The 16147-nt window shown below is 45.5% G+C and overlaps 2 protein-coding genes across 7 annotated transcripts; one reads left to right on the top strand and one right to left on the bottom strand.

The window, feature by feature from the left end:
* The first annotated feature begins 1519 nt into the window (after window positions 1-1519).
* Window positions 1520-10535, top strand: LOC130919232 (uncharacterized). Of its 6 annotated transcripts, none has more exons than XR_009063909.1 (15): window positions 1520-1605; window positions 2589-3354; window positions 3436-3498; window positions 3578-3664; window positions 3769-3830; window positions 3921-4119; window positions 4214-4449; window positions 4577-4904; window positions 4990-5361; window positions 6231-6512; window positions 6596-6658; window positions 6738-6824; window positions 7015-7072; window positions 7327-7849; window positions 7977-8268. XR_009063909.1 is itself a non-coding variant. In XM_057841773.1 (11 exons), the coding sequence occupies exons 9-11, from the start codon at window positions 8286-8288 to the stop codon at window positions 9299-9301; spliced, it is 834 nt and encodes a 277-aa protein (XP_057697756.1). In that variant the 5' UTR covers window positions 3929-4449; window positions 4577-4904; window positions 4990-5361; window positions 6231-6512; window positions 6596-6658; window positions 6738-6824; window positions 7015-7072; window positions 7327-7849; window positions 7977-8285; the 3' UTR covers window positions 9302-9432. The 6 variants fall into 6 exon arrangements, 2 of the variants coding, with proteins under 2 accessions (XP_057697756.1, XP_057697757.1); XR_009063910.1 differs by having other exon boundaries at window positions 3921-4449; window positions 7327-7519; window positions 7614-7849; XR_009063911.1 differs by having other exon boundaries at window positions 3769-3826; window positions 3921-4449.
* A 2127-nt stretch (window positions 10536-12662) lies between these two features.
* Window positions 12663-15433, bottom strand: LOC130919247 (general transcription factor II-I repeat domain-containing protein 2A-like). The gene has a single exon (XM_057841795.1). The coding sequence runs from the start codon at window positions 15147-15149 to the stop codon at window positions 13329-13331; it is 1821 nt and encodes a 606-aa protein (XP_057697778.1). The 5' UTR covers window positions 15150-15433; the 3' UTR covers window positions 12663-13328.
* Between the last annotated feature and the right edge of the window lie 714 nt (window positions 15434-16147).

The following is a 16147-nucleotide window of genomic DNA, read 5'->3' as shown; positions in this document are numbered from 1 at the left end:
CTTGCATTTGCTACTTGGTGGTGTTTCTGGCTTGAGACTAGTTCCACAGGGGCAGGGCAAACTAAAACAAGCGCAGTTGCTCCAACTTCTGCTTCGTACATCTGCACCATCCATCTCCGGTTCTTCTCAGGCTGGTGAAAACACAGTAACGGGTCAAAGTCTTCATTGGAAGAAGGTGCAATGTGACTTGTCTCTTTCCGTGACGCTGGCCACCATGAAGTAGAAAGTTAGACACGGGGCAATTGGTCTTTGTTCTTTCATCTCTAGGTTCCTTTGAAATTCAAACTTTAATTTTGGAGCCCTTCTTTATCTGATTCTGAAACTTGTTGATTAGTTATCAGTCATCGTGTTCTTGCATTTAGTACTTGGTGGTGTATCTGGCTTGAGACCAATTCCACAGGAGCAGACCAAACTGAAACAATTGCAGGTGCTCCAATTTCTGCTTCATTCATCTGCGCCATGCATCTCCAGTTCTTCTCAGGCTTGCCAAAACACAGTAATTGGTCAAAGTCTTCTTTGGAAGAATGTGTAATGAAACTCGTCTCTTTCAGTGACGCTTGCCATCCTGAAGTACAAAGTGAGACATGGCGCTATTGGTCATTGTGTCTTTATCTCTGGGTTGCGTTGCAGTTCAAATGTTAATTTTGGAGCCCTTCTCTATCTGATTCTGAAACTTGTTGATTAGTTATCAGTCATCGTGTTCTTGCATTTGTCACTTGGTGGTGTATCTGGCTTGAGACCAATTCCACAGGAGCAGACCAAACTGAAACAATTGCAGTTGCTCCAATTTCCGCTTCGTTCATCTGCACCATGCATCCCCAGTTTTTCTTGGGCTTGCATAACCACAGTAACAGGTCAAAGTGTTCATTGGAAGAAGGTGGAATGTGACTCGTCTCTTTCAGTCATGTTGGCCACCGTGAAGTAGAAAGTTAGAGACGGGGTAATTGGTCATTGTTCTTTCCTCTCTGGGCTGGTTTGTAATTCAAATTTTTATTTTTGAGCCCTTCTTTATCTGATTCTGAAATGTGTTGATTATAAAACAGCCCAAATATAACTAAAGGGCTGTTAGGTGAGAGGTCGCTTCCTAAATTTGGACAAAATTGTTCTCAAAGAAGTGTCTTTTGTTTTCGAAATGCAAAACAGAAGAAGTGTCTTTGTTTTTGAAATACAAACCAGATCTCAGCCTATTGACGAGCTTGAAAAAACTATCTGGCTTCAGGTTTCATCCATGGTTTTTGAGAGCATAAAAGACTGCGAACCCATTGACTACTGGAGAATGAGGGCATCGATCCCCCTACCTCTCGCACTTGCGCCTCCTGCACTCTGATGTCAGAGCAAAATTAGGGAGAAGTTAGGGCAAAATAAGCCAATCGGCGCCGAGCTCGCGGAAAGTTAGGGAAAGTTAGGGAAGAAATAAGCCAATCACTGCGGAGCTCGCGGAAGTTAGGAGAGTTGGGGAAGATAGAAAGCCAATTGGCGCAGACCCCGTGCGCATGCGCACATCGCGGCCCGAGTCGGTAGCTATATTTGTCTGCCGTCGTGTCGTCACTTCATTCATTCTTCATTGCAAGTTACCAGGAGGACTGACTGCTTCAGTGAACAACGGTAAGTTCGAAAGTATCTTTCTCTGTTAATAGATAAATGTGTAAAGCGTACTGTTATACTCATTAATGAACTCGTTAGAAATATTTTGTAGCGGGCGATGTCGTGAGTGGAGGTCGTGCCTGCCTCGTGTTCGCTGCTCGTGTCGCTGTAGTTTGTCGTCGCTTCATTCTTTATTGCAAGTAATCAGAACTGCTTTAGTGAACGTTGTGTTTGAAAACATTTTCTCTGTTAACCGATAAATGTGTAATGGTCTCGTCGTGAGTAGAGTTCGTGTGTTCTTCGCCGCTCGTGTCTCTTCTAACTTGTGTCCCAGTAGTTTGTCATCGCTTAACTCTTAATGCAAGTAATCAGAACTGCTTTAGTGAACGTTGTGTTTGAAAACATTTTCTCTGTTAACAGATAAATGGGTAACGGTGTCGTAGCTCGTGCCTCGTGGTCGGCGGATATAAATAAGGACTGTTTAAATACGCTGCGTGACTAATGTGGTCAACTGCTTCAAAGCTAACACAAAAACACAATGGTTAAGAGTATGAGTGTGTTTAAGAGTATGAGAGGGTAATGCTTGCAAAAAGTATTTTTGAGGCAATGAAAAGGTACTCAAAACTAGATAAAAACAGTACTCGCTGCTTTTAACCGATGTGCGCATGCGCGCTGAGCATTGTGTATGTTGGACGTTTCGCCGCATAGTAAGGAATTGCCGGTTAAGCGATTATAATGCGTTTATTCAAACCCTTGCTTTACGGAGATTGTTCTGCTGAATACAGTACATTACAAAAAAAATACCCGGTCTTATACAACCATGTGCCATTTTTATTAATAACATGACGTTATTACTTTATGAATTCATTCTAAATATTACTATATTTGTGTAAAATGTTGATTATTTGTAAATTCTTTGCTGAGTATAAAAGAAATATAAATTAAGTGTTTTGATTTATGATTTCAAATAATATCTTTTAATGTTTATGGTTGTTTCCTTTCAGAATATGTATGCATACCCCGTTTTGCGCAAAACTCCTCAGGGTCAACTCCTCATGGGGCCGACTGAGGAGGCAAACAGGAGTGAGGTTGCGGGGGCAGGGAGAGCCAGAGCCAGGTGTAAGGAGGAGGTTCTGTCCGAGGCCACTGCCTTTGTGAGACAGAATGGAGGGGATCCTGGTGACCAGTTCCTGGTTCTGGCTCACTGCAGGATCCAGTTTGGTAAACACCAGGGCCAGAGGTTCCGGTGGCTGCAGGAGAACTCACTGGGGTATGCAGTGTATCTGGCGTGCAGCAGTATGGGGGAAGAGGAGAGGGACAACCCGCTGTCAGCCAGTAAGCATCTGTTCCTCAGCTACACCTCTCGGATCAGGGAGGTGGGGGAGGCTGTGGAGGTGTACCAGAAAAAACAGGCAATGCGGCAGGAGGCCCAGAGGACGGGGGACACGGGACGTCTGATGTTCGAGTTTGGTGTCTTCAAGGGCAGGTCCATGAAGGAGGTGTATGAAGACCCAAGCAAGGAGGGTCAGTCTTTCATTTCCTACCTGAAGAAAGCAAAGGCCAGGCCCAACACCAACATGGCCTTCTTCCAGGCATACGTGCTGAAGAGAGAGGCTCCAGCTCATGTCCCCACCACTGCTGCCTCTGCTCCGCCTGCTGCAACTCAAAGCAGGCAACACGTAGCTGCCTCTGTGAAGGGCCTGTTGGCTCGTGGGACACATCTGTCTGCTTCACAGCTGGCAAAGAAGCTAATGAGTCCAGCCAAACCCTGTAAGTATTCAGATGATGTGCAGGTATTAAAGTTATTCCTATATATGTGTATCTAAAAAAGCATCTTGTTTTGAACAACAGCTGCAGAGCCACGTTGCCCCTCTCCGTCTCAGCGCGCAGCCCGAAGACGGCTCTTTACCTGTGGTGAGCATCTAGTGCAGGTCGATGTGTACAGGTGTGATGGTGACATTTGCTTCATGCTTTGTGTTCTATGTTTTTACAGATAGTGCTGCTGGGGATTTTTTTGACCAGGTAGATGACCAGGAGATGGTGGTAGCGGCCTCACAAGCAGAGGAACAACTTTCTCAAAGTACGTAAATCTCAAACAATGTTTTAGAAACAATTTTGTTTTAATATTTTGTAATTATATGTATTTCTTGATGTATTTCTTGATATATTTCTTTATTTATACAGATAACTGGCACTTGGCATGCGCCAGTCCCCAGTCAAAGAAAAAATGATATTTAAAGGTGTATGTATGTGAACTGTTTTTATATCATTGTTTATCCCAATCATAGTTTCATTGGCAATCTCCATGAAACTAACGCTTTCTTTTTACGCTCCAGGCACTGCTGCGCCAGTTCCAGCCCCAGCCCCTGCTCCTCCAGTGGTGTGGACTCCTGTGTCCCAGCCACCTGCAGAGCTGCAGAGACACTGGAAGGAGCAGCTTCCTTCATTCCAGCAGGACTGGATTAGGAAGGCTCTGTTCAGGGCCAACACAAATACAGGGAAGCTGGAGTTGATGCCCAATCCTGTATTCTGGTGGTATCCCCCTCAGCCGCCGAATGTCTTCACCCAGCCTCCTGCCTCTCCTGACGTCTTCTTCTGTCGCCCTCTGTTTCTCTGGATGCCGCTGAAGATGTGGTCCATTCCACTCGTCTGTGTCCAGCCAGCCTGCAATAACCACAGGCTGACAGCCGCTGGCCTTTATCGCACTGTGAGCAAGGTCCTGGACATAGATGGGTGGTATGACATGGCCACGGAGTATCTGGAGTGCAAAGGATGCAAGAAGAAGTAACCGGCCTGGTCTGACGACATCCTGGCACAGCTCGACATGGGGCACCGTAGAAAATTCCCCGCCATTCTGACATACAGGTATGAAATATCAAGAATAAGAGCAATGTACTATAATGTGCTTGTGGTGTATAAAATAGAAGGCATTGCTCTAATAATGTTAAACAATAAAATGCGACATTGACCAGAATGATACGACTCTCTGTAGGTACTCGTGTGATCACAGTGTGGTCATAATGATGCGGGAGCGGACCCAGGGCAACAGTGTCACGCAGCTTTACAGAAAGCTGCAAGAAGAGCACAGTGCAGCGTGGACACGGTGCACGCTGGAGTACCTCACTGCCTGCGAGCCCTTCGCCGACTCCTCCATGACTGAGCCTCCAGTTTTCTCTGCACCCCCGCCACTCCCAGCCCTTCCAAAACCCAAGTGGCTGTTGTCTGTGTACGCCAGGGACGTCCTCTCACGGCTACCTGAGGTCAAAGCCAAGATAACCTCAGTCTTTGGCTCTTTCCTCAAGATGGACTCCACTAAAAAGGTAAATTAAAAAAACTGAGTTTTAAAAATGATGTGAATGCTTTTATTTTTGTTATAGTTGCTCATTTGACATGTTTTTCATATAGGTTACCAAAAAACTGGCTGGAGCAGCTGCTAACTGCTGGCTGGTGCACCAACGTGGGCAATGAACACGGCCAGATTCTGGTGTCAGTGCTTACGGCCGCAGAAGGGCACGGACTGCGGCCCATGGCAGCGGGTCTGGTGAGGAGGTACAGGGAAGCGGGAGTGGCACCACCCGCTAAGGTTAGGGAAGAAATAAGCCAATCACCGCAGAGCTTGTAGAAAGTGAGGTCACGAAAAGTAAACCAATCAGCACAGAACTCGTGCGGAGGCGCAAATCGCGGCCTGAGCTGGTGGATATATTTCTCTGCCGTCGTGTCATCGCTTCATTCTTCATTGCAAGTTATCAGGACGACTGACTGCTTTAGTGAACAAAGGTAAGTTTGAAAATATCTTTGTCTGTTAACAGATAAATCGAATACGTACTGTTATACTCATTAATGAACTCGTTAGAAATGTTGAGTCTTGTAACGGGTGATGTCGTGAGTAGATTTCGTGCCTCGTGTTCGCTGCTCGTGTTTCTTCTAACTTGTGTCCCTGTAGCCTGTCGTCGCTTCATTCTTTATTGCAATTAATCCGAACTGCTTTCGTGAACGTTACGTTTGAAAACATCTTCTCTATTAACAGGTGAATGTGTAATGGTCTCGTAGATCGTGAGTAGAGTTCGTGCCTCGTGTTCACCGCTCGTGTCTCTTCCAACTTGTGTCCCAGTAGTTTGTCGTCGCTTCATTCTTTATGCAAGTAATCTGAACTGCTTTTGTGAATGTTGTTTGAAAACATTTTCTCTGTTAACAGATAAATGCGTAATGGTCTCGTAGCTCGTGAGTAGAGTTCGTGCCTCGTGGTCGGCGGATATAAATAAGGACGGTTTAAATACGCTACGCGGCTAATGTGGTCAAATGCTTCAAGGCTAACACAAAAACACAATGGTTAAAAGTATGAGAGGGTAATGCATTGCAAAAAGTATTTTTGAGGCAATGAAAAGGTACTAAAAAAGCAAGCGCGCTGAGCATTGTGTAGGTTGGACATTTCGCCGCATAGTAAGCAATTGCCGAACACCGGTTTAGCTAACATAAGCGATTATAATGCGTTTATTCAAACCCTTGCTTTACGGATATTACTATAGTTGCCTAAAATGTTAATTATTTGTAAATTCTTTGACTGCTGAGTATAAAAGGAGAAATGTAAGTGTTTTGATTTATGATTTCAAATAATATCTTTAATGTTTGTGGTTGTTTCCTTTCAGAATATGTATGCATACAACTCCTCATGGGCCCGACTGAGGAGGCAAACAGGAGTGAGGTTGCGGGGGAAGGGAGAGCCAGAGCCAGGTGTAAGGCCCTCTTCCAGGCATACGTGCTGAAGAGACAGGCTCCAGCTCATGTCCCCACCACTGCTGCCTCTGCTCCACCTGCTGCCACTCAGAGCAGGCAACCGCTGGCTGCCTCTGTGAAGGCCCTGTTGGCTCGTGGGACACATCTGTCTGCTTCACAGCTGGCAAAGAAGCTAATGAGTCCAGCCAAACCCTGTAAGTATTCAGGTGATGTGCCGGTATTAAAGTTATTCCTATATATATATGTGCCTAAAAAGGCATCTTGTTTTGAACAACAGCTGCAGAGCCACGTTGCCCATCTCCGTCTCAGCGCGCAGCCCGAAGACGGCTCTTTACCTGTGGTGAGCATCTAGTGCAGGTCGATGTGTGAAGGTGTGATGGTGACATTTGCTACATGCTTTGTGTTCTATGTTTTTACAGATAGTGCTGCTGGGGATTTTTTTGACGAGGTAGATGACCAGGAGATGGTGATAGCGGCCTCACAAGCAGAGGAACAACTTTCTCAAAGTACGTAAATCTCAACAATGTCTTACAAACAATTTTGTGGTAATATTTTGTAATTATACAGTATATGTATTTCTTTATTTATACAGATAACTGGCACTTGGCAAGTGCCAGTCCCCAGTCAAAGAAAAAATGATATTTAAAGGTGTATGTATGTGAACTGTTTTAATTTCATTGTTTATCCCAATCATAGACTGAAGCCCATTTTTGTCATCGAGCATGTTCCCCGCTGCCCCCGGAATAATTTGGAGGTAGAGACACTCAGAGACTTTAGTGCTTCACACTTGACTGATCCCGTTTCCCTTTTCTGCTTGCATATTACCGAATGGTGGTTGGGTCATTTTCACTGCTTCCTTCAATAACACCATAATCCCATTGTCATGTTGCCTTTCTAATCATCCATGCTATACAACTAACACTGTAACAGTGGCAGTTGTTTAACAGTGCAGAAAAAGGCACGCATTGGCAATCTCCATGAAACTAACGCTTTCTTTTTACGCTCCAGGCACTGTTGCGCCAGTTCGAGCCCCTGCTCCTCCAGTGGTGCGGACTCCTGTGTCCCAGCCACCTGCAGAGCTGCCAAGACACTGGAAGGAGCAGCTTCCTTCATTCCAGCAGGACTGGATTAGGAAGGCTCTGTTCAGGGCCAACACAAATACAGGAAAGCTGGAGCTGATGCCAAATCCCGTATTCTGGTGGTATCCCCCCCAGCCGCCAAATGTCTTCACCAAGCCTCCTGCCTCTCCTGACGTGTTTTTCTGTCGCCCTCTGTTTCTCTGGATGCCGCTGAAGATGTGGTCCATTCCACTCGTCTGTGTCCAGCCAGCCTGCAATAACCACAGGCTGACAGCAGCTGGCCTTTATCGCGCTGTGCGCAAGGTCCTGGACTTAGATGGGTGGTATGACATGGCCACGGAGTATCTGTAGTGCAAAGGATGCAAGAAGAAATACCTGGCCTGGTCTGACGACATCCTGGCACACCTCGACATGGGGCACCGCAGAAAATTCCCCGCCATTCTGACATACAGGTACGAAATATCCAAAATAAGAGCAATGTACTATAAAGTGCTTGTGGTGTATAAAATAGAATGCGTTGCTTTAATAATGTTAAACAATAAAATGTGACATTGACCAGAATGATACGACTCTCTGTAGGTACTGGTGTGATCACCGTGTGGTCATAATGATGCGGGAGCGGACCCAGGGCAACAGTGTCACGCAGCTTTACAGAAAGCTGCAAGAAGAGCACAGTGTAGCGTGGACACAGTGCACGCTGGAGTAACTCACTGCCTGCGAGCCCTTCACCGACTCCTCCATGACTGAGCCTCCAGTTTTCTCTGCACTCTGCCACTCCCACATCTTCCAAAATTCAAGTGGCTTTTGTCTGTGTATGCCAGGGACGTCCTCTCACGGCTACCTGAGGTCAAAGCCAAGGTAACCTCCGTCTTTGGCTCTGTCCTCAAGATGGACTCCACCAAAAAGGTAAATTAAAAAAACTGAGTTTTAAAAATGATGTGAATGCTTTTATTTTTGTTATAGTTGCTCATTTGACATGTTTTTCATATAGGTTACCAAAAAACTGGCTGGAGCAGCTGCTCACACTGCTGGCTGGTGCACCAACGTGGGCAATGAACATGGCCAGATTCTGGTGTCAGTGCTCACGGCTGAAGAAGGGCACGGACTGCGGCCCATGGCAGCGGGTCTGGTGAGGAGGTACAGGGAGGCGGGAGTGGCACCACCCGCTATCCTGTATGTGGACAGAGACTGCTGCACTCCACATGAACAGGGACAGTCGCTGGTCAGGGCCACGTTTGCTGAGTGGGATGAGCTCCAAGTGCATCTGGACATCTGGCACTTCATGAGGCGGTTTGCTGCAGCCGTCATCACGGAAGCCCATCAGCTCTACGGCATCTTCATGGCTCGACTCTCCAGGTGCATCTTTGAGCTGGACCCAGAAGATGTCACTGCTCTTCGGCTGGCCAAACAGGGGGAGCTGCAGGCCAGAGGAGCAGGTCCAGTCTCAGAAAAGGCCCTGGACAAGCTGATAAGCAGGAAGGAGTTGACACTGCACTGCCGCAAGAGGACCAGAGGCGTGGAGCAGACTACCAGGAGGATTAAATCACTTATTGATGAGATGGACAGCGAGAAGGGGAGGGACACTCTGGGTGTACCACTGCTGGACCACGAGCGTATCCAACAGGTCTGGATAGAACAGCAGAGGCTGTATTCAGGACCCAGAGGACTTCCCTCTTTACATGAAGACAGGGCCACTGAAGAAGGGTGGTGTAGAGCTCTGCTGCTATCGCTGTGCTCGTGGCTCCACCTCATTGGAGTCCTTCCACCTCCATTTGAACCGCTTCATCCCTGGTGGGTTATTACGTACTTTCAAGCAAACTGCTGAATTACAGTTAATCATTTTTGCTCCTAATACACAGTCCATGTATTTTCTTTGTTTAACCTGCAGGGACCAGTGCCAGTGACGCTCACTTCCAGGCCTATCTCCTGGAAGGTCTGATGTGCTGGAACCAGGACAATGGACATTGACAGTGACGGGGAAACATGAGTTAAGGACCTATGACAGCGCTGAGAGGGAGGCCATGGACCGGCTCAGCCGCAAGGTCCTGAAGAAGTCCTTGGACGAGTGCTTCCAGCGTCCAGGGGCTTACACAGGCAAGAATAATTCTTGTTAACTCAGACATTTTTGGAAAATTGTAGCAAAAGTATTTATATTGTTGAACAATTGTCATGACAGCAGTTCTAAACCAGGTGGAAGGTCAGGGGTTTTCTGATCGAAGTAGCGTTATTACTGAATAAAACAACTAAACTGCAGCCTTAGATTCTTTGCCTGTCTCCATACCAGGTTGCTGCACTGTAGTTGAGGGAAAAGTGTAGATGTTATCCTCACAATGTAATGAAGTATAAGTAGAAAGTTTTTATTTATAAAATGTATTCAATAAATGTATTTAATATTAAATTTTAATATTTAATACATTATTTCAAACACTTGATTGATCTTGTGTTTTTTTGTGTGTGTGTGTGTGTTTTTTTTGTTTTTGTTTTTGTTTTTTATGTGTTTCTGCAGGGGAGCTTCTAGGCATGGAGTACCTGTACAGTCAGACTGGTAAATCCCTTACTGACATGGAAAACCCGGAGGATGAGGATCGACTGGTGGAGCAGATGGACGATGAGGAGGTGCAGGACGAATGTTTTCTGGAGGAGGAACTTATCGACTTGACGGTGCCTGTCCTCTATGACACCATCGAGACTGTCCCACAGCCATCCACATCCAGTCAAGGGCTGCCTCCACCGAAGTCCCCTGCCCAGCTTCGTGTACCCTTCCCCCTGCAGCGTCCTCTTCAGCACCCTGACGAGCCTCCTCTGCACTGCCCTGTTGTGCCATGTGCTGCCTTTGATCCTGCCACATCAGCTGGGTCCAGTGCTGCAGACCAGACTCTTGTGAGTTGACTGATCATTATTAGTCTCAATTTCCTTTGACATGCTGTGTGTTGTATTGAATTTCCCTTCAGTATTTATAAGTATTTTTCATTAATTTAATGTCATTTATTGATTAATTTTGATATTTCTACGCAGGCTCCAATTCTTGGACCTGATGGCGTACCTGGCTGAATAACTGGTGTCCCTCCGTCAGGCACGTGACCTGGACGAGCAGCAGGTTACCGAGGTCGTCCGCCTGTGGATTGCTCTACCTAAAGGGGACAAGCGGAGGATCCACTACCAGCCCAGACACCAGCCCAAGCTGGTCCACGGATACTACAAGGCCCCGAAGAACACAGGAAGGACACCGGGTGTGGACAGTGTGAAGAGGTCCCTGATTGGTCATCCAGGAGGGCCAGCACAGTGGCCCAGCTCCAGCCGCTTAGTTGAGACTATATGCATCAAGCTGTGTGCACTACAACTAAAAAGGATAGAGTCCGCCCTCCTCGTTGGACCAAAGTGCTCAATGACTACCACCACATCCGAGACCTAGTGCTGAACTGCCACACCCTGATGGAAGCCACCTCTCTTCAGCTTTTTCTGTTGAATCGGAGGACTCTCACTCAGTGTTAAGCACAATGTTTGTTTTTTATATTGACATTTATGTAAAAAGTTTAGCAGTCATTTGTAATGTTTACATTTTATGGCTGCAGGTTTAATCGACAGGAGAACTCTCAGGAGCGAAGTGTCCTTTCCCAAGGCCTTGCTTGTGAGAACCGCATCGCTGTGGCCAGCTCACAGCTTCCTGCTCCACGGCAAAGGATGGATAAGGCTCCCTCCACATCTGGGCCCCAGCACGAGTTCGTCCTTACTCCAAACAGGGCGGGACAGGCTCCCAAGTTGCGGCTGGGTAGACGACCTGCTAGTGTCACTGTCGTGCGGCCCATCGCTCTCGTACCTCCTCATGCTCCTCTTGCTCTCCCAGTTCCTGCATTGCCGCCGCAGATCATTGTTTTAAACCCTGGTTGGTCCCTAGCTACCCCTGTCCGGGCTCAAACTCCTGTTGCCCCAGTGGCTCCTGTGTCCCGCCTCACAGTGAGGAACAAGCGGCGCAGGGCAGAACAGGAAGCCAGTGGAGTCCAGAAAAGAAGATATGTCCGCGAAGTGGCAGTTAACAAGTGCTCAAAGTGTGGGCAACCCAAAACTAAGGAGTTTGGACACAGCCGCTTTGGCAGGGCCACTTTTTGCCTCAGTTCGTCAGGAGGCAAATCTTTAGAAGTGTGGCTGAATGAGCAGCGCCGGCAGAAAGAATTGCGAAACCCGCCCCCTTAAGGAAAATCTGGATGGACACACTTGTAAATAATGTAGAATAAACTGTAAATATGTGAACCCGTTTATCCCCATAAAATTTAATTCTATTATCCTTTTTCCCTGTATATATTATTTTTATTTACCTAAATGTTCATTAAGGCAAGTGTCTTATGTCTTGCATAATGTTTTGTAAATAAATACTGACTCACTGACGCCAAGGTTTCAAAGGCTTATGCAAATAAAGTTGCACTTTTTAATATAATAATAACAAACGAGGCGAATGTGCTCCTTTTCTATTGGCATGACAATAAATAAAACAATTGTACACATCTAGATGGCTAAACAACATATTTCTCAAGTAATACAAAGTAATACTGGGCATTAAACATGAAATTGTAGAAATCAACGGTGGTCTAAATAATTTTTTCTATGACTAATGACAATAAAGGGCTATTCTAATGAATGAAAAGCAAATCAAATAGGAAAAATACTTCATTTATCTAAGAGGTAAATTGCTATCCAGGAATCAATTGAAACAAGCGAGGAATCTAAACATATGGCACAATCTGAATGTCCTAAAGTGAAAGAACGTGCTTTCCGATGAGGGACCACGTGACGGATACATTGCAGAAAGATGACGTATAAGAATGGTGCGCGCACCCGCCATTTTATTTCGAGGGTCGCGGGTTCGACACAGCCCAGCGGCGCGCGCGTTTTGACTGATCCGTAAAATGCAACGCGCCGAAAAATCCCCCGGGCGTCCCCCGTTTATCATCTCGGGGAAAAAACGGGCCGCCGCTCCAGCAGGGAAGCTCAAAGATTGGGCCCCATCCTTTGCGCAGCGAGCGCTCTACCACTTGAGCTAATTCCCTGTCAGGCTGAATGACCGGAACAACACAAATGTCAGTGAAACCTATTGACACAAGGGTAGAAGGTCACTGCCTTTGACCTGATTTTGAATCATGAACCGTGTTGAGGTGATCGAGTGCTTAAGGTGATGAACTGCTAATCCATTATGTTCTACACCAGGGGTGTCAAACTCATTTCGCATCGTGGGCCACATACGGCCTAGGGAGATGTCAAGTGGGCCGGACCATTAAAATTATACCATACTCTGCTATAAATAACCAAAATATCATGTGTTTCCTTTGTTTTGGTGTAAAGAAGCACAAGAACATTAGGAAAATATTGAAATTTAATGAACTATCCTTTTACAAAACATTTCACGAAACACCTCATATTTCCTTAGACAAATGTGCAATTTACTTTTATCATTCACAAATATGCATTGCAACTGATCCCACTGATTGTACAAAGGCACAAAACTTTAATTGGTACTGAAAAATATAGTAATGCACTTTAAGATTAAATGAGACTTTTAAAGAAAGGAATTTTTAAACCACTTACACATACGCATATAAAATCTAAATGTAATCCCTGCGTACACCTTACAAACTAAGGAGAGTGATTTTAAATGTGCAATGAAGAAAGTGTTCGCCTTTCCTGTAAATCTGTAAACTTTATACATGAAACATACAATTCCTGTAAATCTGTAAACTTTATACATGAAACATACAATACATACTGAAAATGTATGGAGTTGTATGAACAGTAGAATTCCATCACACAACTTTTGTTTTGAAGCTGCTGACTAACATTAAAGTGCACATTTTTTAAATCACCACAGTAAGGATTCATCTTCACAGAGCTGTATTCTTTCAATGCAAACGGTATCTAAGGCAGCATTTTAAAGGTGTTAGTCTAGTCTGGACTTGTATTTGTTCCTGAAACTTGGCATCTTTTGGCCTGTACAAGTGCATCAACACCAGGTGTCATGTCCTGACTAGCTGTCACTTTCAGAATGTCATTTAAGTGCTTGTTTGTGAGCCTTGAACGCATTTTTGTTTTATTGAGATTCATCACTGAGAAAATTTGTTCACAAAGGTAGGTTGTCCCAAACATGCACAAAATTTTAGCAGCCAGGGTTGTTAATTTGGGGTACCCTGGTAGTAGATACTGATAAAATCTGTCCAGACCTACAGAGGCAAATTTGCCCTTCAAATCTGCATCACATTGCAAATCAATTATCTCTAGCTGAATTTCGACCGGCAGATCAGAAGCTTTAACTGTGAAAGGTGAGCGAAAAACTGAAAATTCTGTCTCAAGTTCACCAAATACCTGAAAACGTTTCTCAAACTCCTGCAGTAGTCCTGCAATTTTGTCTTTGTACCGTTTCATGTCCGCATCAGGTCTGGTCACACACACTTCTCTCAGACGGGGGAAATGAGCAGGGATGCCATTTGCCAGTTGCATCTCCCACAAAGTCAGCTTCAACTTAAATGCATGTATGTTGTCCGAAAACTGTGTGACAATTTTTTTGCGGCCTTGCAACATTTTGTTCAGATTGTTCAAGTGTTCAGTAATATCAACCAAGAATGCAAGGTCCCGTAGCCATTCCTGAGATTGTAATTCCAACACCGGTTTTCCTTTTTTCTCCATGAACTGTCCGATTTCCTCTCGTAGATCAAAGAAATGCCTCAGCACAGCGCCTCGGCTTAACCATCTCACTTCAGTGTGGTATGGCAGGCTGTGGGTAATGTTGCTGTCGCTGAGAAGTTTGTCAAACTGACGATGGTTCAGACCTCTGGACCGGATGAAATTTACAGTGCGAACAACCACCTCCATGACGTGGTCCATTTTCAGCGACTTGCAACACAATGCCTCCTGGTGCAAAATACAGTGAAATGTCCAGAAACGATCTCCTCCATTAAGGGCTTGTACTTTGTCTTTGAACTTTGTCGCGACACTTGCTTTCTTTCCGACCATGGATGGTGCGCCGTCTGTAGCCAGGCTGACAGCGCGGGACCAGTCCACTCCAACTCTGTCCAATGCAGCAACGACAGAGCCGAAAATGTCCTCGGCTGTTGTGGTGTCCATCATTGGCACCAACTCAAGAAACTCTTCAGTAACAGTCAATGTCTCATCAACTCCTCGAATAAATATGGCCAGTTGGGCCACGTCTGTGATGTCAGTGCTCTCGTCAATTGCCACGGAAAATGCAATAAATGACTTGGCTCTCTGTTTCAATTGACTGTCTAAATCTGCCGATAGTTCCAAAATCCTCTCTGCTATAGTATTCCTCGTCAGGCTAATATTGGCAAAAGCTTGTCGCTTCTCGGGACATACAAGTTCAGCCGCCTTCATCATGCATCGTTTAACAAAGTCACCGTCGGAATACGGCTTCGATGCTAATGCTATTTCGCTAGCAATTAGGTAGCTGGCTTTTACCGCTGCTTCACTGACTTCTCGGCTCTTGATGAAAGTTGACTGCTGTTTCCTCAGACCCGCCAGCAATTCGTTAATCTTATCTCTTCTCAGTTGTCCTTGCAAGCCGTCATATTTTTCGCTGTGATGAGTCTCGTAGTGGCGTCGAATATTATATTCCTTCAATACCGAAACTTGTTGCAAACACACCAAGCACAAAGGTTTTCCGTGCATCTCTGTAAATAAATAGGACGTGGTCCATTTTTCTTTGAAAATTCTACACTCCTTATCTACTTTTCTCCGTTTGGATAACGACATTTTGGCTAATGAGGGTGTAGCGGAGAGGTAGAGACCAATGTATTAACAACGTCGTAACAAGCAGCAGATGGCGCATTGATACCGTCTGCTGTTTTCAGTCTGTCTCAGTGATGCGGCTTGTCTTCTACTCTGATGGAAAGAGTGCGCCCCTTAGCGGATAATCCATGAATTGCAGCAAATTAAAAATATTAATTCCATGTTTTTTATGCATTTTTTCCACTTTCAAATTATCCTGCGGGCCTGATCGAACCTCCTTGGGGGCCGGTTCCGGCCCGCGGGCCGTATGTTTGACACCCCTGTTCTACACGCATGGGTTCGAATCCCATTCTCATCGCGTTCCTGCGTTTGCTACTTGTTGGCATTTCTGCTAAGAGTCCAGTTTCACTGGTGTGTTACTTCACAGAAACTGTTGCCATATTTTGCATCACTCTTCCACACCATGTATCTTCAGTTCTTCCCAGTCAAGCTAAAAGACAACCAGTGGTCAAGTTCTTCTCAGGAAGAGTTGGAATGGGAGTTATCTTGTTCCGTGACGCTGGCTCCTGTGAAGCACAGAGTTACGAGGCAATTGGTCATAGTTCCTTCAACAACCAGGGATTTGAAGTTTGGACCTCTCCTTTATATAATTCTTGAAGGTGATGAATTTGGGCTCGTGTTTGAAGGGTTGGAAGGTGTGGGGCTTTCCACAATTTGGACAATATTGTCCTCAAAGAACTGTCTTTGTTTTTGAAATTCAAATCAGACTTCTGCTCAGTCATGAATTTGAATAAAACCATCTAGGTTCAGTTTTCATCCATGTCTTCTGATACAATAAACCATTCCGAAACTGCCAACGAGTGGAGAATGTGGGCATCGGTCCCACTACCTCTCACATGCCTGCTGCACTCTGCTGTTTAAGCAAAGTAAGCCCAAGGTAGGTCCAAAAATAAGCCAATCAGCACAGAGCTCATGAAAAGTAAGCCCAAAATAAGCCAAATCAGCACATACCTTATGGAAAG

This window comes from Corythoichthys intestinalis, chromosome 7 (assembly GCF_030265065.1).
Source record: "Corythoichthys intestinalis isolate RoL2023-P3 chromosome 7, ASM3026506v1, whole genome shotgun sequence".
Lineage (NCBI taxonomy): Eukaryota > Metazoa > Chordata > Actinopteri > Syngnathiformes > Syngnathidae > Corythoichthys > Corythoichthys intestinalis.
The sequence above is the reverse complement of the archived record's forward strand: the minus strand, read 5'-3'. Positions and strand labels throughout refer to the sequence as shown.